This window comes from Vigna unguiculata, chromosome 8 (assembly GCF_037176805.1).
Source record: "Vigna unguiculata cultivar grain cowpea cultivar isolate G323 ecotype 2 chromosome 8, ASM3717680v1, whole genome shotgun sequence".
In the NCBI taxonomy this organism is placed as follows: domain Eukaryota; kingdom Viridiplantae; phylum Streptophyta; class Magnoliopsida; order Fabales; family Fabaceae; genus Vigna; species Vigna unguiculata.
In genome coordinates this window covers 22,504,699-22,526,564 of record NC_140799.1, presented here as the reverse complement: position 1 = coordinate 22,526,564, position 21,866 = coordinate 22,504,699, and the positions used below count along the sequence as shown (strand labels likewise).

General features: G+C 39.2%; 1 protein-coding gene across 1 annotated transcript; it reads right to left on the bottom strand.

The window, feature by feature from the left end:
* Positions 1-15,249: 15,249 nt before the first annotated feature.
* LOC114194968 (uncharacterized) lies at positions 15,250-16,215 on the bottom strand. Its single transcript, XM_028085370.1, has one exon. The coding sequence runs from the start codon at positions 16,213-16,215 to the stop codon at positions 15,250-15,252; it is 966 nt and encodes a 321-aa protein (XP_027941171.1).
* Positions 16,216-21,866: the final 5,651 nt, after the last annotated feature.

The window sequence follows — 21,866 nt, the reverse complement described above, 5'->3', positions numbered from 1 at the left end:
TAACCTAATCGATTAAATCAGGCAGCGTCCCACAAATGTGCAATTTCGGTTTACAAGCTTATTCTTAATTGACTATCCGAACTAAGGTCCTATTTCGGCTTGCTTGGGCCTCAATTAACCCTTAGAACATTAGGTAGTTAACTTGGTGCATGAAATTGACAACTCATGATGAAGGATTATCTTGTTTCCTTTTAAGATTATGAATATGGTAAGGAGTTGTTTAAAGAAAACTCAAGGAAATCCCCACTGGACATTAAGATAGCCATCTATCTAGATGTGAATGTTCCTTTACAAGAGTTCAATAGGAGAATAAATAGTTTAAGGTGCTTAGAAACGAAAAAAACAAGAGCAAAACCAAAAACGAAAATGCAATGAAAGAAGAAGAACAAATAAAATGGAAGAGAAGATAGTAGTGGTTATGGAAGTGGAGCACGCCACTCATAGAGTAGGCAAAGCCAAACCAAGCTCTAGAGATGAGTGTATGGTGTCGCCACTTGCATAGCAAGATAAGGCAATAGTTCTTCCACTCCTCGGGAGGAGGGATAACTCACGAAATGAGGTTGAAAACAAGAGTGTTTAGATTCAAAGTATTCAACCCTTTTACAAGTGGAAGAGCTCCCCTTAAATAGATAGTCTAAGAAAAGTACAAAAGATGAAAAGGGCTAACTAGAAAAGCAATGAAACCCTAATTCTAGAAGCATCTTCAAGCTAGGCACAAAATGAGATGGTGATGTTGCTTCCCATGTTGATTCTCGGCCAAAAGGGTGGAGGACGAGACAAAAGTGGTCTCCAAATCATGCAAAGGAGCATAAAGAGCAAAAGAGACAAAAGGTACAATGTCTACTTTTGCTTTATGCTTTTTTGCTTTTGCTTTACTCTCTCCTCCACATCATCCATGCCCTCCAATCACCATGCGCCACCTATCAAGCTTTTCTCTACAAAATTAACCTACAAAACAACTTAAACAAGGATTAGCATGTTGGCTTAAGTTTAAATAATTTTGGTCAATGAATCAACCATAGTCAAAGGTCAACAAGGTAACCAAAATTAAGTCAACCAAGTCAACTTAGGGAAATCAAGAAATTAAGATGGAAAATAAAGAAAGAGACATAGAAGAAGGATCCTCCCCTTTAGTCATGCTCCTAGTAATTCTCCTTGGGGGAGTCTCCATGGTTCTTTGAGTGGTCAATCCTTCATCAACTCATTAGTCACTCTTTAAAGTTCTAGAGCTTGTTAGTTTCAAGGTTCTTTGTATCTTTTTTATGCTTGGGTTCACTCCTAAATTCTATAAATAGGAGTGCCTAAGCATTGTAAATTCAATTGGAAATAATATAGAGAAATCCTTCCAAATATGCAGCTCGCCCTTTCTAAGTTCACTAGTATAAGTTATCTTCTTGACTTCTCCTAGACCTTTTTCCTTGAGGATTGACCCAACCTCCTTCACGACACACATTTAAACCACTCTCCAAACAAATTCTCATTCATCGTTTCAAGATTGCGCATCCAGGCGCATCATCTCCATGGAAGCAACTTCAACATTCATGAAGTGGGTTTCCATCATTTGGCACCAAAGCCTATTCCTACATTTGGGTCATGTTCCATCATTGGCATCAATTTCGCAATTCAGTGAAGAGTGCCTTGGTCCTCTTCCATCCTTTGGCATTCAAGTAAACCATTTTTCCATCATTTTGGCTATGCTTTATGAATCTTAATTCTATCCTATGAGGTATATCAACTTTTTCATTGAGTCGTTTTGACCAAATTTTCCTATTTTTATGGTTTTCATTGTTTGTCCTTGTTTGTACAACTACTTTTTAATTCATGCACATGTAGTTCCATCTTTCTCATTAGTGAGAAAGATAGGTTATAAATAGTTTTCAGGCTAGGGCGTGTATTTTCAAGGCTCATGGCTCAAATAGGATATTTGATTCAAATTTAAGGTGGTTGTTTGGCTCTAGCTCATATAAGAACAAAATTTTCCTTAATCCTTTCCTCACCTCGTTGTGTGCAGGTCAAAGACAAACATTTAACAAAAAATTAGGAATTTAGATTAGCACAAGGTGCTTCACTCAATTTATCTCACAATGTTTGGTTCTCAATTCTTACTAGTTAGGTTCATATCTTTTATCAATGTTCAATCGTGCATTATCTACACAAAGTATCTTTCCTAAATCATTCACTGCTACTCCTCCTTCCTTCCTTACACTCATAAATTTCAAAATCAGTTCTAATACAAAAGTGTCGATGTCCTACTTCCTTTTTCAACCAATTTTCAAAATAATATTCCCATGCTTTCCCCAAAAGATACTTACAAATAACTTATCTAATACCAAAGGAATGCATCTAATAAAATAATTTAAAATGTTTAATTTAAAAGTGTAGAAAACTGAAAAGAACTCTATTTTTGTGGTGGGTGCCTTTATTTGTCTCGAGGCATACAAGTGCATACAATGTATAGGTGGAATAATTGAGAGAAGCGCCATGGAGTTTTTCACTAAAATATGCAATGGGATGACCTTCTTACAATAATACTGCACCTATACCAACTCTCGAGGCATCACATTCTAGTTCAAAGGTTTTTGCAAAGTTTGGCAATGCTAGGACAGGTGCCTTGGTCAATCTTTCTTTTAATTCATCAAACTCTTTTTGTTGTTTTTGCCATCATATGAATGTAACATCTTTCTTCACTAACTTATTAAGTAGTGAAGCTAGACTAGAGAAATTAGGAACAAACCTTTTATAGAAATTTGCCAAACCATGGAAGCTCCTCATTTCTCCTACATTTTTAGGACTAGGCCATTCTTGAATAACCTTGATTTTCGTGGGATCCACATGAACCCCATCTTTATTGACCACAAAGCCTAAGAAAATGACACTATCAACACAAAAAATGCACTTATCTACATTAGCAAACAAAAGATTGACCCTAAGAATTGAGGGGACTGACCTAAGATGCATTACATGATTATGCAAACTCTTACTATACACTAAAATATCATTAAAATAAACTATAACCAACTTTCATATATAATCCCTCAAGAGATGATTCATAAGACGCATGAGAGTGCTTGGTGCATTAGTAAGGCCAAAAGGCATTACTAGGCATTCATATAACCCAAACTTGGTCTTGAAAGCAATTTTCCACTCATCACCTTCTTTAATGTGAATTTGGTGATACCTAGTTTTAAGATCAATTTTAAAAAACACAATGGAACCATGCAATTCATCCAACATATCATCTAGTGTAGGGATTGGATGTCTATATTTTATTGTAATATTATTGATGATTCTACAATCACAACACATTCTCCACTTGCCATCTTTCTTTGGAATCAATAAGACAGGCACAACACAAGGACTAAGACTCTTTTAAACCCAATCCTTATCTAATAAATCTTGTACTTGTGTCTCTATCTCCTTTGTTTCTTGAGGATTAGTCCTATAAGCTGGTCTATTTGGTAGACTAGCCCCAAGCACAAAATCAATTTGATGTTCAATTCCACTAAAAGGTGGAAGACTAATCGGTCCCTCTTTAGGAAACACATCCTCAAATTCTTTCAATAGATTTTCAATAGAAGAAGGTAGAGACTTAGTGGAAGATTCACTAGAAGTCTATATGAGTGTTCCTTGACACAACAAGAGGTGTGAAGGTTGTTCTTCATTAAGCATATTTTCTAAAGATTTTTTAGTTGAAAGGGCTTCGGGTTGAATGACCTTGGGGAAGAAACACTAATTTCCCCACCTTCAACTACCTACTCTCTACTTTTGAACTTCTTTTCCCTTTTTTTCTTCCTCTCTCTTAAGCTTCATTTGTACTTGATCCTTAGCTACCTCACTTAGAGGTAAAGGATGAAGTATTATATATATATATATATATATATATATATATATATATATATATATATATATATATATATATATATATATATATATATCATTATAAAAATTTACATTTCATAATTATTCCGTAATAAATATAAAATTCTGCAATAAATTTTTTATTTAAAAATAATTTCCTATAATCTTTTAATAATATTCGTGTATATATATATATATATATATATATGTATATATTTAAATTATAGGCTTAAATACTTTTTTCATCTTTATTATCATAGTGTTTGTTGCGGGTGGTCCTCCTTTTTACCAAATGTTTAAAATGGTCATCATTTTCACAATTTGTGTTTAATTTAGTCCATTTTTGTGATACTGTTTAAATCAGTAACAAAGCATTGTACAAGTGGCACTATTTGCATTACGTTTAATTATGGTGTATTACGTGTACAATACAACTGGAGTAATTATGTTGAAATTAAAAATTTGGGGCAAACGTTGTAATTAGGGATTGTAAGAGACAGGTTCACTATTTGAGCATCTAGAATGTGATTTCTGCATTGACGAGGGGAAAGGTTGCAATTGGACCTGGGGATTTCTGCATTCGATTTGACGTCACCAAATTATCATCATCGATGAGGTGAGTACTTTCCTCTTAGGTTTAGGGTTTTCGTGATTGTGATAAAGTTTGCCGATTTTCATCATTTGGGTTTATGGCTTTTGTGATTATGTTTTGGGATTTGCTCTAGTTCGAATGTTGTGATGTTGTGCATGGCGGGGTGTTAATTGCATGACTTTTTGTGTAGTTTTTGTCTATAGGTAGGGGTTGGGTGGGGAATTACTTTAGTTCATTTCTTTGACGGTTGTCAGTGGTGGGTATGATTCCTATTACTTTAATTGTAATTGATTATAACAGTGTTCCCCATTGAGTAAAAGTAGGGTTTATTATACAACTTTTTTCTTTGTTGAATTTACTTTAGGGTAATGAGTGATGATAGGTTTGATGTTATTGTCCACCACGGTAGTATTTTTGTACACCACGGTGGGATCCATTATATGAATGGGGAAAAATCAACCTGGTCATGCGACCCAGATTTGTGGAGTTACTTTGAAGTTCTAAACGCAGTTAAGGAGTTTGGGTATGTTAACATTAAGGAGATGTGGTTTGTTGTCCAAAAAATGCTTCACCTATTGTCAAATGACAATGGTGCAATTAATATGGTGAAAGTTTCTAGGCATTATGGCGAGGTGCATTTGTTTGTGGATCATGGTGTGGATGAAGTAGAGATAGTAGATGGTGTTGATGAGGAAGAGGTACGTAATAATGTGGATGACGAAAAAATTTTGTACCTTTGTGATACACCAACTCTTGATGAAGAGGTTGGGGAAATGGATCCTAAGGTTGGAGAAGTGCAAGTTTAAGGTGGAGAAATAGAGGTTGAGGTTTGTGAAGTGCAGGTTGAGGGTGAGGTTGGGGAAATGGATGGTGAGGTAGGTGAAGTGCAAGTTTAGGTTGGAGAAATGGAGGCTGAGGTTTGTGAAGTGCACGCTGAGGGTGAGGTTAGGGAAATGGATGGTGAGGTTAGGGAAATGGTTGGTGAGGTGGGAGGAATAGAGGCTGAGGTTTGTAAAGAGGAGTAGGTTGGGGAATTGGATGGTGAGGTAGGTGAAGTGCAAGTTCAGGTTGGAGAAATGAAGGTTGAGATTTGTGAAGTGCGGGCTGAAGGTGAGGTTGGGGAAATGGATGGTGAAGTGGGAGGAATAGAGGCTAAGGTGCAGGATCATGAAGTGGAGACTAAGGTGTAGGATCATGTTCATGAAGTGCAGACTGAGGTTTAGGTTAAGCAAGTGGATCCTCAGTCTCAGGTTCACGAAGTGTAGTGTGAGGATGCTGAAGTAAAGGCCCATGAAGAGGCTACTGAAGTGTAGGTGGGGGTTGGGAGTGGTCTGGATAGGGACAGTCTTGAGGGTCCAGGACTTGTGGATGTGGATTTGAATGTGGCTAGTGATATTGAAGTGGAAGGTATAAATGAAAACAATGATAGTGATGATTCCAGCAAAGGCAATTATGAAAATAGAGCACATCATTTAAGTTAGTTATTTGATGATGAGTGGCATTCTAAAGAATTACTTAGTGGGCCAGATAGCGAAAGTGAGATAGTTGGGGATGAAGAAAACATTGATGAAAGGACACGATGTGATCCATTCCAGACATTTGTAATGCCAAAAAGTATGGCGAATTACAAATGGGAAGTTGGATTTGTCTTTCTAGACAACAACTATTTCAAGGACGCTATTAGAACTTATGTAATTCATGTAGGGAGAAATCTAAAATTCGTGAAAAATGATAGTAAGAGAGTTAGGGTTGGTTGCTTGGGTGCACAAAATAAATGTCAACGGTCTGCATATTGTTCATATGTATCTAGCCGTAAGATTTGGCAATTGAGGAAACTACTTGTTTTTCATTCTTGTAGCAAGGAGTTCAAGATTAATATCATTAAAGCAAAGTGGCTTAGTGAAACCTTAGATCGGACTCTAATAGAAAATCCAAAGTTAAAGATAAATGACGTTCGTCAAAGGGCTTTAAGAAAATGGAATACACATGTGTCAATATCAACAGCTCGTAAAGCAAGGGCACTGGTGATAACATTGTCGTTGACGCGATCAAATTAATACTACTTATCTATAACAACTTTAGTATTATTAAAAAAGTAGTCAACAAAATAGAAAAGGTAAAGTAACCCAAAGTCGTCTCCCAACGAACGTGGAATTCATTTTTAACAAATTAGTTCTTATAAAACTATACAAAAGAGTTAGTCAAATAAAATAATAAAAATACGAGAGATAAAGATAAAAGATTAAATAAGATAGAAACAATAGTAAAGAAAAATAGGTCGATTCCACTACTTTTTCAAAATAGGATTCATCATTGGTTTCCCAAAGATTATTGTTATTGATTTCTTATTTAAGACTTCAAATTAATCAATGTAACTTCTCAATTAATTTGTTAGCATCCTTACTTTCAACCAAAGTAACTTCTCAATCAAAAGCAAGAACTTTGTAGATTAATCTTAGTAAATTTAACCAAAGTAACTTCTCAATTAAATATTACTAATCCTTATCATGTCCATTCTTTTGCCTTTTATATATAGTAAAAAGCTAATTAACCAAAGTAACTTCTTGATTAATTATAATCTAAGTTTTCACCTTTAATCAAAGTAACTTCTCAATTATTAGCAAAAACTCATGCAATCATATGAAAGTTTCTAAAATTAATCAAAGTAACTTCTCAATTAAAATTTAAAAACCCTTAGACTCATACAATTGTTATGTTATATAGATTTAACATTATGCTAACTAACTTGCTACAATATAAAAATCATTACTTTTACTAAATTAAGAACCAAAAGACATATATGAAAATAAATCTCAACAAGAATCAAAAGAACAAACAAATTTATTCAAACCTCAGAATCCAATTAAGAAATTACAATGGAATCAACCCAAGAAGTTTAGCCTTTCATGGAATGCAAAATAAAAATAAAAGAAGAATATAAGAATGGAGAGAGAAAGGAAACGAAATTAGGCCCCCCTTAAGGGTTCCTAAACTCTGAAGTCTCGAGATTTTTCTTCTACTCCCTTGGTCTCTTTATATAGGACTTGGACTGCACTTTTAAGTTTCTAAATCCTCTCAAATATCTTTTAAAATAAAGATAAAGATAAACATTCAAAAATATTTTGAGAGATATAGACTATTTGACAAATATAGTTGGTTGATAATATCAATATCTAATATATTAAATAAATTAATTAATTAAAGATATATGATAAATTATCACCAACTAATATTTGTATTAATTTTCCAAATCAGCCATTTTGAGATCTGATAGTCCAAATTTGCAGAGACATCCAAAAATATCAGTATTTGTAGTTAAACCCCTCTTGTTTGACCAACTTTGACCAGAATTTGCCCAGAGTTAACTGCTTTGACCAGATTTGACCATTTCAATGTCCATGGAGAGACTTACACGTGGAAGTTGTGCTTTCTCTCTCCAAAATAAGGGTTTCCTCTTCCATCTAGTTGTTGTTGCAAGTGCTACAATGTTTTCGTGATGAACGAAAAAGGAGGAAGTTGTGGTGCTGCATGTAACATACCGAGAGGATATTACTTAAACAATAATTAGGTAAATAAATAAATAAACAAGACAGAAAAATAAATACCTCATTTATTATATAATTTGTTTCCCAAAACACGGGGAATTTTTGAAACTTTAAAACATTTAAAAAAATCCAAATATTCTCAAACTGTACAAACTGTAATCAAATTACATGGAAAATTAAATAAAAACAGTTCTAAAATCCCCTCGTATGCTGAGCTCACTCTCCGCCACTAAGCGTCTCCTGGCTCACCTGAAACATCACCTGCTCCCGGATAATAAATTACCCGATCATCGCCACACATACAGATAGGGTGAGCTATGCACAATATATAAATATATACATGAAATAAATATGCCACCCACCCCAAAACAACATGACTAAGTATTTCATTGTTTTCAAATTACCCATTTGTGATCTCATAGTCCTACATGAGTCATATACATGAACTAGGTCTTGGGACTTTATTGTGCTCCCACGAAACTAACCAATTCGTGGTCCAACCCTATGAGCTTATCCTGCTTATAATCCTGCCCTACGGACTCCTCGTCCGTAGTAAAATCATCCAAGCCTTCTTAACTAGGACCCTGGCACGCACACAATCACCATACTATGGACTCCTCGCCCAATAGCAACCGACGGGAACCTAACATTTCCTTGCACATCGTGCGTTCGACGCATGTAATCACCATACTAAGGACTCCTCGCCACTTAGCAGCCGACGGGAACTACACAGTTCCATGCCCATCATGCATCCAACCATTAAGCACATCCCAGACCTCTATTAGACTTAGTCCTTCAAGTCCAAACACCACAAACACAAGCATATAATTCCTATATTTTAAAATCTCATAATCAAACAGTTTTATGTCGCACAAAACCACTAAACTCGCAGTACACTCGCTTAAGCTAGAGCTCTTCGCTCAGGCTAGTCCATCAGCCTCACTTAAGCTACCTCACCTTGCCTGCACGAGTGTGAAACAGTGGTTTCTCTACGTTATCTCGCTTAGGTGAGCTCTTCTTGCTTGGGCGAGCCATACCTTCGCTCCAAATAACGCACAAACCTCGCCTGGACGAGGATTCGACGAAAAAATGCATCAATTCACTTCGTGAACTCGCTTAGGCGAGCCACTCTCGCCTAGACGAAAGAGTCCATTGCTCAGAACTCAAAACTTCTCGCCTGATCGACAAGTTGCGCTCAAATAATGGTACAAGTTTCATCGTGACTCGCTTAGGCGAGACATTCTCGCCTGAGCGAGACTGCGTTTTGTAACATCCCTAAGGAATATTACTTATTTTAAACAAATAAGTTTTCCAATTAAAATAAATACCACATTAATTATAACTATTTCCCAAAAATGCGGGAAATTTCAAATCATAATTAGTACCATACATAATCCGAATGTACCATAGCGTTATTTACAAATGATATTAAAATTTAACATAGAAAATATTTACATCAAAAACAAAACAGTAGAGTTTCTTTCAAAATCCCAAGTGGCCCATGCTCTCTGTCTCTAAGCAGCTCCTGGCTCACCTGTCACATCGTTTGCTCCCGGATAACAAATTATATGATCATCGCCATACACACACAGATAGGGTGAGCTATGCACAATAAAACATAAACAGATATATGTGAAATAAATATGCTTTCCCATCCAAAACAATATAAGTACAAACTCATAATTTCCAAATCACCCAACCATGACCTCATAGTCCTTCATGAGTCATATGCATGAACTAGGTCTTGGGACTTCCCTGTGCTCCCACGAAACTAACTCATTCGTGGTCCAACCCTATGAGTCTCTCCCGCTCATAGTCCTGCCCTACAGACTCCTCGTCTGTAGTAAAACATCCAAGTCTCATAACTTGGACCCTGGCACGCACGCAATCACCATACTATGGACTCCTCGCCCGATAGTAGCCGACGGAAACATCACAGTTCCTTGCCCATCGTGCGCCCGACGCATGCAATCACCATACTGAGGACTCCTCGCCCATTAGTAGCCGACAGGAACTCAACCAGTTCCATGCCCATCATGTGTCCAACTTCCGAGCACATCCCGTGCCCCTATTGGACTTAGCCCATCAAGCCCAAACATCACACCACATGCATATAAAGTCGATCCTTATGATAAACATCCAAAACACGCTCGCAAGCACATAGAAACACAATAATTCACACAAGCTCACTTAGACTAGGAACTCCTCGCCCAAGCTAAGCCCTCTGCTTCGCTTAAGCTAGTTCGCCTCGCTTGGGCGAGCTTTAAACAACCACAATTACACGTTATCTCGCTTAGGCGAGATTCCCTCGCCTGAGCGAGTTGCACCATCGCTCAATGCAACACGCTCCCCTCGCCTAAACGAGGAACCACTTAACCATGTCATTCCACATCGCGACCTCGCTAAGGCGAATGTCTCTTTCCTGAGCGAGACAGAGTCGCTCAAAACACCAATACTTCTCGCCTGGGCGAGATATCGCGCTTAAGTTTCCTCGCGACCTCGCTTAGGCGAGGTGTTCCTCGCCTGAGCGAGATTGAGTCACTCAACATCAAACCAAGGTCGCCTGGGCGAGCAGCGCGACCCCACATCAGACGTGAGGTTCTGCAACTCTCTCCTAGACGAGATAGACTCGCTTGGGCGAGACTTGCAGAGTTCCCTCACTGTCACACACGGATTTTACCCAAAACAGTGTCAAACCATACCCAAAAACATACCACAAAACATGCAATCGATATCAATGTTATTGTAATGGCAATTAGCACCCAGAACCATACTTTTCACACAAAATTGGACTTAAGTGTGGGCTTGATAGCTATTCAAGTCACTTAGTGGAAAGATTTTTCAGCACCCAATGGTTATCCTTCTGCTAGGTTTTCTTTACCCCTTCACATTCATACCACCACTAATAATTAGCAAAACTAAAGCTTATTCTTTGCCTATCAAGGTTTGAACCCGTGACCTCCCACGCATAAAGCCAAAGCACAACCACTATGCCAAATCACATTTGGTGATACCCTCCAGTAAAAAAAAAAAGCTTACATCATCAATCCCATAATCATACATATTAGAAAAAGGCAATAATAAAATAACATACATAATTGGCATACATAGAACTCGAACCCAAGTCCTCTCACACAATCAAGTACTCTCAACCACATGAGCTAGTACTTTTCCACATCATAATAAACAACAATAATTATCACAACAACGCCTTTTACCCGTATTTATTAATTAATTAATTATTTAATTAATTAATTTCCCGGGTCTTACACGTTTCGCTCAACCTCAGCCTTGATCGCCTGAGCGAATTGCTCGAGCTAAACCCCGAATCAACTCCTGCAACTCTCGCCTAGGCGAGAAGGAGTCGCTTGGGCGAAACTTGCAGAGTTTCGCCACTGTTCAATCACAAAAAGACCCAAAACGCAATTCAATCATTACCAAGCACTTTATTTCATCACGCCATCACGTAACATGTTTTCAACAGGTTTGCCTCACCAAAACTAAAGGTTTGGCCAAAGACAACAACAACAATACCAAAACCTTCATTCTAGACACCCAAACATCAAATTCTCAATCACAATGCCTATAATATGAACTTCATATCATACAGAATCAAATTGAGCATGAACCCACCACTGAATTACAACCAAAATTCGTATACAATTAAAGACAGCTCCCCTAACCTGGAATTTTGGTTAAATTTGAGAAGGATGAAGGACCCTTGGTTCACAATTGCTTTTGCTTCAGATTTATGGTGTGTTTAATTCTCATTTAAGGGTCATTATAGGATGGTTTCCAGCCCCTCTTAGCTGCCCCTTCTGCTAGGGTTCTCTCTACCTCTTCACATTCACTCCAAACTAACTTTGGCAAAAATAAAGGTTAATTTCTGTCTATCAAGGTTTAAGCTCGTGACCTTCCACTCACAAGGCCAAAGCACAACCACTATGCCAATTCACATTCAGTGATAACTATTATAATTCTATAATCTTATTATCACACAACATGATCACGCATAATATTAAAATTTAAATAATCAAACAACATATAAATGGCATACATAGGACTCGAACCCAAGTCCTCTCACACAATTAAAGTACTCTTAACCACTTGAGCTAGTACTTTTCCACGTCACACCAAATAACATTTAATGCCATAAAGGCTCTTCCTACCCGCATTAATTAATTATTTATTTATTTTATTAATTAATTTTCATGGGTCTTACATTCCTCCCACCTTTAAAAGTTTTTGTCCTCGAAAATAGAACTTACCAACAAACAGGTGAGGGTATGACCTCCTCATGATGTCCTCCATCTCCCATAAAGTACCTTCATTGTCTTTAACTATTTGTCCCTTAGTTGCTTGACCTAGGTATCCAGTATACGAACCAGTCCAACTGGCGTGGTCAGGTCCTCGCGCACTTGCACCTCATCTGAATCTAACACGTGATTTGGACTTGCAATGTATTTCCTCAACTGTGAGACGTGAAACACATTATGCAAGTTGGCTAGGTGCGGTGGTAGAGCAATCTCATACGCTGTTGTTCCTATCTTGCGTGTAATTTGATAAGGTCCTATAAATCTCGGAGTTAACTTCCTCGATTTAAGAACCCTTCTGATACTCGTGGTTGGAGTAACTCGGAGAAATACATGATCTCCCTCCTCAAACTCCAATGGTCGTCTTCTCTTATCGGCATAAGACTTCTGCCTACTTTGAGTTGCTCGCATCCGTTCCTGAATCAACTTGACTTTATAAATGTTTCTCCATCTTGATACCAACACAATGGAGTTTTACACCTTCTTCCATATAGAGCTTCAAACAGTCACATTCCAATACTAGCATGATAGTTATTATTGTACGTGGACTCTACCAAGGGTAACACATAATTCCAATTTCCCAGATGGTCCAGCACATAAGATCTCAACAAATCTTCTAGAGATTGGATAGTCCGCTCGGACTGACCATCCATCTGAGGATGATAAGCTAAGCTCATCCTCAACTGTGTACCCAAGGCCGCCTGCAATGATTGCTAAAACCGTGATGGAAATCTAGGATCCCGGTCTAACACTATGCTTTCGGGTACTCCATGCAATCTCACCACTTCTCACACGTACAACTCCGTTAACTTGTCCATATACCACTTCTGATTCATAGGCAAGAAATGTGCATATTTTGTCAGTCTGTCTACTATCACCCAGACTGAATCATGTCCCTTTGTTGACCTCGGAAGATGCAGCACAAAATTCATAAAGATATTGTCCCACTTCCACTGAGGTACGTCTAATGGTTGCAATGTACCTCCCAGCCTTTGGTGTTAAATTTTGGCCTTTTGACAAACCAAGCATTGAGCCACGAAGTCTGCGACATCTGCCTTCATTCTGTTTCACCAGAAAGACTCCTTCAAATCCTTATACATCTTGCTCATACCTGAATGTATGCTAAAACGACTCTGATGACCCTCCTTCAGAATCTGCCTCCTGAAAATAGGTCCCATAGGCACGCACACCCTACCTTTAAAGCGTAGGATGTCGTCCGCTCCCATCTGGTAATCCTTTCCTTTATCTATACCCAGCCATCCTATAAATTGTTGCAACTCCATATCATGTCCTTGAGCCACTCGTATCTCATCTAAGAACTCATTAGTGACTTTCAATAAGCTGCATTGTATAACTCCTTGCCCAAACTGCATCCCCAGATTCATATCTCGGAGTTTCTTAATTAGCTCAAACTCCTTTACCATCATGCAATACATATGCATCTTTTTACGACTTAGAGCATCAGCTACAACATTTGCCTTGCCTGGGTGATAAAGCAATTCAAAGTCGTAATCCATCAAGTATTTCATCCACATGCGTTGTCTCATATTTAACTTCTTTTGGTCGAACAAGTATTTCAGGCTTTTATGATCACTGAAAACTTGAAATTGAGACCTGTACATGTAATGCCTCCAAGACTTAAGAGCAAACACAATGGCGACTAGCTCCAAGCTATGAGTTAGGTAATTTTTCTCATGCACCTTCAATTGACGAGAAGCATATGCCACTGGCCTCCTTTCTTGCATCAATACACACCCCAGACCTTGATATGATGCATCACAGTATACTTCAAACATTTTCTCTGTATCAGGAATTACTAGCACTGGAGCGGTAGTCAAACACTTCTTCATCTTCTCAAAACACTCCTCACACTGTTCAGTCCAAGAGAACGACTGATCTTTTCTTGTTAATTGTGTCAAAGGGTTCATCTTCTTTGAGAACCCCTCCACGAATCTCTTGTAATAACCTGCTAAGCCCAAGAAACTTCGCACCTCTGTCACTGTCTTAGGCCTTTCCCACTTAAGCACCGTCTCAATCTTAGCCGGGTCTACTACAATGCCCTTGGCTGAGATGACATGTCCAAGAAATTGTACCTGTTCTAGCCAAAATTCACACTTGGACAACTTCCCATACAACTGGTGATCTCTGAGTATCTTCAATACAACCCTCATGTGATTAGCATGCTCCTCTCTCGTCTTAGAGTAAATAAGAATGTTGTCTATGAAGACAACGACAAACTTATCTAACCAAGGTCGAAAGATTTTATTCATGTAATCCATGAATATCGCTGGTGCATTTGTTACTCCAAATGGCATCACCACATACTCAAAATGCCCACACCTCGACCTGAACGCTGTCTTCTGTACATCCTTCGGCTTGACTAGGATCTGATGATATCCAGATCGTAGGTCAATTTTAGAGAAGATTCTTGCTCCCTTCAATTGATCGAGCAGATCGTTAATCCTCGGCAGTGGGTACTTATTCTTGATGGTTAACTTGTTTAGCTGCCAATAATCAACGCATAGTCTTGAACTTCCATCCTTCTTCTTCACTAATAGCACCGGAGCTCCCCACGGTGATGCACTGGGCCGGATGAACTTCTTCTCTAGCAACTCTTCAATTTGCTTCTTGAGCTCTGCGAGCTCTGTTGGTGCCATTCTGTATGGAGCCATAAACACTGGACCTGCACCAAGAATGAGATCAATGGTGAAGTCAATGTCTCGACTCGGCCGCAACCCTGGCACTTCATCTGGAAATACATTCGCATACTCGCTAGCTACAAGTATGGATTGAATCATCTCTGCAACACTTTTCTTCTCTCGCTTGGCCACCACCATATAACCCATGGCCCCTCCTTGAAGTTCTTTCAACACCTGTTGAGTCGAGATCAACTCCAACCCTACATTTTCTGGGAATACCAAACTGCGTCGTCCACAGTCAATCATGATGTGGTTGTTAGACAGTCAGTCCATCCCAGTATCACGTCCAGTCCCTCCAAAGGCAAGCACACCAAGTTCACCTTGAATCTGTGACCTGCCACTTCAATTGAACACCCGACGCAGACTGAACTGGTAGCCACCTGACCCGAGGAGGGAGTAGAAACAAGCAACTCACACCCCAAGTCACGTTTCTCCAAGCTCAATCTCCCCACACATGCAATAGAAATGAATGACTGTTTTTCTCTAGAATTGAACAACACTAACACTGAACTACCCAACAATAAGCAAGGCTCAAGTATAAGGTTACTTGACTGAGTAGCCTCAGTAGATGTCATGGCAAAGACCCTCACAGTCGCTCTAGCTCGTTCTGCTGGCGATGTTGCTGGCTTTTTCACACCCAAATTCTTCTTTTTTGGACAATTATTGGCAAAATGTCCTAGTTTGTCGCATATGAAACACTTGTGACGGTCTCCTAACCCTCCTACCCCACCTGTTAACTGAGGACAATTTCTCTTCAGATGGGGTCCGCCACACTGGTAGCAAGTGGTACCCTGAGATGCATGTGGTCGGTTGTAAGGCTTCTTCATTTGTCTCACCTCTGCGACATTCCTCTGATGTCGGACAACTGGACTAGGGCCTTTCTCTAGATGTTCGGCACTCTTGGCCTGTTCCACAAAGACTGGGAATCTTCTCTCCCTCAAAGGTGTCACCACCTTCTTTAGTTCATGTTTGAGTCCTCGCTCAAACTTCAAGCACCTCCACTCTTCTGTAATATTATATGAGTAGTATCTTGCCAGGTGCTCAAACTTATTTACGTACTCTTGTACTGTCATCTCTCCCTGCTGCAATGCGAGAAACTCTGCTTCCATGTCTTGCCTGGCCGTGTTAGAAAAGTATTTCTCCAGGAATCGCGTCTTGAAGCTAGTCCACTCCACCTGTTCTTCCCGGGTCTGCATCTGTTGTTGCATTCCCGCCCACCAATACTCTGCATCCTCATTCAGCAAATATGTGGCAAACAGTAGCTACAGCTCATCTTCGCAGTTCATCACCTTAAAGATCTTCTCGCATTTGCGGAGCCATGCATTCGCTTCATCAGGAGAGGCTTTGCCAGTGAACTTCGCTGGCTTGTGGCACAAGAACTCCTCCACGGTCGGCACCCTGATTGGTGCAATCGCCATTCTAGGCTGCACTGCTACGGGTGGCTGCATCGTATCCACCATCCGGTGAATAGCCTCCCTGATGTTATCAGCACCACTACTCCTTCTCCTCCTGTTAGCAGCCATAGCCTGGATACGCCACATTCAACTGTTAAAAATCAGTCACTTAGTCAAACAAAACCACTCACACCTTTTTCAATATTCAACACAAACACGCAACAAACAACCACATCGACAAGCTCACTCCCCACTAGCCCCAAAATATTTAAAAATATTTTTAAAACTTTTGCTCTGATACCAAAAGTAACATCCTGACAGGATATTATTTAAAATAAAGAACAATTACGTAAATAAATAAATAAACAAGGCAGAAAAATAAATACCTCATTCATTATATAATTTGTTTCCCAAAATACAGGGAATTTTCAAAACTCTAAAAAATTTAAAAAAAATCCAAATATTCTCAAATTGTACAAACTGTAATCAAATTACATGGAAAATTAAATAAAAACAGTTCTAAAATCCCCTCGTATGTTGAGCCCACTCTCCGCCACTAAGCGTCTCCTGGCTCACTTGAAACATCATTTGCTCCCGAATAATAAATTACCCGATCATCGCCACACACATAGATAGGGTGAGCTATGCACAATATATAAATATATACATGAAATAAATATGCCACCCACCCCAAAATAACATGACTAAGTATTTCATTGTTTTCAAATTACCCATTCGTGATCTCATAGTCCTACATGAGTCATATACATGAACTAGGTCTTGGGACTTTACTATGCTCCCACGAAACTAACCCATTCGTGGTCCAACCCTATTAGCATATCCTGCTCATAATCCTGCCCTATGGACTCCTCGCCCAATAGCAGCCGACGGGAACCTAACAGTTCCTTGCCCATCGTGCGCCTGATGCATGTAATCACCATACTAAGGACTCCTCGCTACTTAGCAGCCGACGGGAACTACACAGTTCCATGCCCATCATGCGTCCAACCATCAAGCACATCCCAGACTTAGTCCTTCAAGTCCAAACACCACAAACACAAGCATATAATTCCTATATTTTAAAATCTCACAATCAAACAGTCTTATGTTGCACAAAACCACTAAACTCGCAGTACACTCGCTTAAGCTAGAGCTCTTCGCTCAGGCTAGTCCATCAGCCTCGCTTAAGCTACCTCACCTCGCCTGCGCGAGTGTGAAACAGTGGTTTCTCTACGTTATCTCGCTTAGGCGAGCTCTTATCGCCTGGGCGAGCCATACCTTCACTCAAAATAACGCACAATCCTTGCCTGGACGAGGATTCGACGTAAACATGCATCAATTCACTTCGTGAACTCGCTTAGGCAAGCCACTCTCGCTTAGGTGAGAGAGTCCATTGCTCAGAACTCAAAACTTCTCGCCTGATCGAGAAATCGCGCTCAAATAATGGTACAAGTTTCATCGTGACTCGCTTAGGCGAGACATTCTCGCCTGAGCGAGACTGCGTTTCGCTCAACCTCAGCCTTGATCGCTTGAGCGAATTGCTCGAGGCTAAACCCCGAATCAATTCCTACAACTCTCGCCTAGGCGAGAAGGAGTCGCTTGGGCGAAACTTGCAGAGTTTCGCCACTGTTCAATCACAAAAAGACCCAAAACCATACCCAAAACGCAATTCAATCATTACCAAGCACTTTATTTCATCACTCCATCACAGTAACATGTTTTCAACAGGTTTGCCTCACCAAAACTAAAGGTTTGGCCAAAGACAACAACAACAATACCAAAACCCTCATTCTGGACACCCAAAAATACAAGCTTTCACAGCAACATCAATTCACATCATATTCTCAAACGTAAATTAGGTGTTATGGTGTGTTTAATTCTCATTTAAGGACTGCCCCTTCTGCTAGGGTTCTCTCTACCTCTTCACATTCACTCGAAACTAACTTTGGCAAAAATAAAGGTTAATTTTTATCTATCAAGGTTTGAGCCCGTGACCTTCCACTCATATGGCCAAAGCACAACCACTATGCCAATTCACATTCAGTGATAACTATTATAATTCTATAATCTTATTATCACACAACATGATCACGCATAAAGGCTCTTTCTACCCATATTTATTAATTAATTAATTAATTTTCACGGGTCTTGCACTGCATCCTAAACGTTAACGCTTCTTTGGTGGATCTAGATGAGAGGCAATCTAAACTGGTTGCTACGACATTATTTGATGCAGGTGCAGGTGCTGCCATGGATACTGTGACGAACGATGTGTGTGAATTTGGTTCGTGTTTTGCTACAGTTGCGTGGTGATGCAGGTGGTTCGTGGAAGAAGATGATGCGAGGTTGGCTGCTGTGATTTGCAAATTTGTTCGTTGCGCTCGCGTGATGGTGATGAGCGTTTCAATTCTAGCGACACTGCTCTGTTTCTAGTGAGGTGCAAAGCTAACAGTGGTGGACTACCATGATGATGCAGGTGGCCGACGAGAAGATAGAAGGCTCTAACGGCGTGGTGGTTTGCGTTTTCAAGTGCAGCGGTGTGACTTGCAGGGACGGTGGTTACATGAACTGTGCAAAACTACATATGCGTTTTTCATGGTCATTGTTGCAATGGCTGCTCCGACGACGTGTTGTGTCGTGAACGTGGAGGGAGGTTCGAAATGCAGATGCGTGGAGGTGTTGTTTTGGTGGTCGTACCTGGTGTAGGTGCTGCCAGCGGCGGGCGTGATGGAGGCTTCAATGGTGGCTGCTAGGGTTTCTAGGAGAAGAAGCTAGGGTTGAAGAGGATGACGTGGCACGCCCAGATTGGTTCACATGCATGTGCAATGATTAATGCCACGTGGCTTGTTCTGATTGGTCAACTCAATTAGTGGAGGATTGCCACATGACATGATCTAGTTGAGTGGAGTTTAAGTGGTAGGAGGGGTGCAATTTAGTAAAAACTAAGGATGCAGAACAGGTTTTTAGAGGTCCATTTGAAAAAAGGGAGTGTATAAGTAATGTATGGGGTGTAAAAGTGATTTTTTCAGAACTTGCTGATTTTAGACTTATTTAAAGGTGGTTTGTAACTTCAATTAATTTATTTTTCCACCTTAAATGAGCTTAATCTTAACTTCAACTGTATTAACAAATGTTAAAATATCCAAGAAATAATTTATGTTGCTAAAAATCACTTTTAAGACATTTTTATCACATAAGCTCAAACAGCCTAATTATCAAAACTGTCAATTAAATCACTCTTTAAGCACACAAATTCAATTAAATATCTAAAATTAAACACTAAATGAGAGCAAAAATACGCACTCATCAACTGGCTATAGATATAGTAGATGGATCATTTAAAGAGCAGTATAGAAGAATCTACGACTATGCACATCAATTACTAAGATGTAATCCTGGATCTACTATTAAAATCAAAGTGGAAAATGATAATGATGAAGCAATTTTTCAAAGGTTTTACTCCTGCTCAAAAGCATGCAAAGATTCCTTTGTGTCTTGTAGACCTATCATAGGTTTGGACAGTTGCTTTTTAAAAGGAAAATACGGGGGTGAGTTGTTGAGTGCTATGGGTAGGGATGCTAATGATCAGTTACTACCTTTAGCCTATGTTGTTGTCGAAGTTGAAAACAAAGAAACTTGGACATGGTTTTTGGAATTGCTTATTGATGATCTTGGAGGTGTTGAAGTGTGTAGGACAATGACATTTATTTCTGACCAACAAAAGGTATGTGCACTTTTTGAATCATCTTGAACTACTTAATTTATCTTTACTTTTTAAATATTAATAATCTCATCATTGCACAAGGATTAGTGTCCGCCATCCATAACCTATTACCCACTATTGAGCACAGGTTTTGCATGAGGCATCTATATGAAAATTTGAGAAAAGGATTCTCTGACCAGAAATTAAAGATACTTATGTGGAAGGCTGCTAAAAGCACACACCCAACAACTTGGGAAAGAGTGATGTTAACAATATTGATGCTTACAGATACCTCATTGTTATACCTCCAAGGTATCTCTTTCTTATCAAACTTTTGTGCAAATACCTGGTTGATATACCTCTCAATACTGACGCTATGATTGATGTAGGTTCTAGTCTAAATCTAGATTTAGTGGTCGAGCCATATATGATACAATAGTCAACAATATGAGTGAAGCATTTAATAGTGTCATAGTGGAGGCAAGAGGCAAGCTCATTATCACAATGCTGGAGGAAATCAAAGTTTATTTAATGGAAAGGTGGGCCACCAAGAGAAAGAAGATTACCACTTTTGAAGGAACCATCTGCCCCAAGATCCTTGACAAACTTGATAAGGAAAAAGAGTTAACCAAATATTGGATCCCAAGGTTAGGTTTTGTATTTTTTACACATTCCACTTATTTTTGTATTTATATGTGTACTGATTAACACATTTTTGCAGCTAGTCAGGAGACAAACTATTTGAAGTGAGGCACATATCCATGGCTGGAGATAAGTACACAGTCAATGTGGACGCTCAACACTGCAGCTGTAGGAAATGGCTTTTGACTGCTATCCCTTGCTGCCATGCTATTGTAGCAATGAATTTCATCAATGTGAATGTTGAGGACTTCATACCAATCTAGTTTAGGAGGTCCACCTACGAAGAAATGTATCAATCCATCATCTTTCCAGTTAATAGTGAGGTCCTATGGAAAGAAGTCCCTACCTTGACGTCCACCCACCATATAAGAAGATTTTACCAAAAAGATCCAAGAAAAAAGGAAGGTTGGAAAAGTGGGAGTTGAGGAAGGATAACACACAAATGAGCAAAGGTGGTCACAAAAAGAAATGTAGCATATGCTGTCAGATTGGCCATAGCAAGAACAATTGCCCAGAAAAACCTGTGGATGAGCAAACTGTAGCAGAAGTATAGGCTGAGGAAACTACACCACATGTTGAGCCTGTTGACCCTGCTGATCCTGTTGATTCACCACCCACACAACAAACAGAAGGACCCCTAACAACTCAACCAACACATAATGAAGTGGAGAGTCAATCCACTCAGACGCCACAGTCAGTAAACAAAAGTCAAGCACCAACACTATCAGCACTAGACCAACCATGTCAGCAGTCACAACCATCAAACACCATGATGAAGTTGCAGTTTAGGAGGCCATGCCCATGAATGTCTACGTCCTATTTATTTTTTGGCATTTCTAATGTAGAATTAGATAACCTTAGTAAGCCATTATATGTATTTTAAATTTTGCCAAACTTCATTCAATTTTACTTTTGCCAAACGTTGATGTATTGAATCTTTATGAGGATGACTTAATGTACTAAATTTCACTTTTACCAAACTTAGTTCAATTTCAATTTTGCCAAACTTAGTTCAATTTAACTTTTGGCAGGCATTACCAAACATTAATGTACTGAACTTAGTTCAATTTCAATTTTTCAATGCCTATATACATCTATGATTTTGAACAGGTTGGGACTA

Coding starts and splice junctions, on each gene's coding strand:
- LOC114194968 (XM_028085370.1), bottom strand. CDS start 16,215: ATGCAACAACAGATGCAGACCCGGGAAGAACAGGTGGAGTGGACTAGC.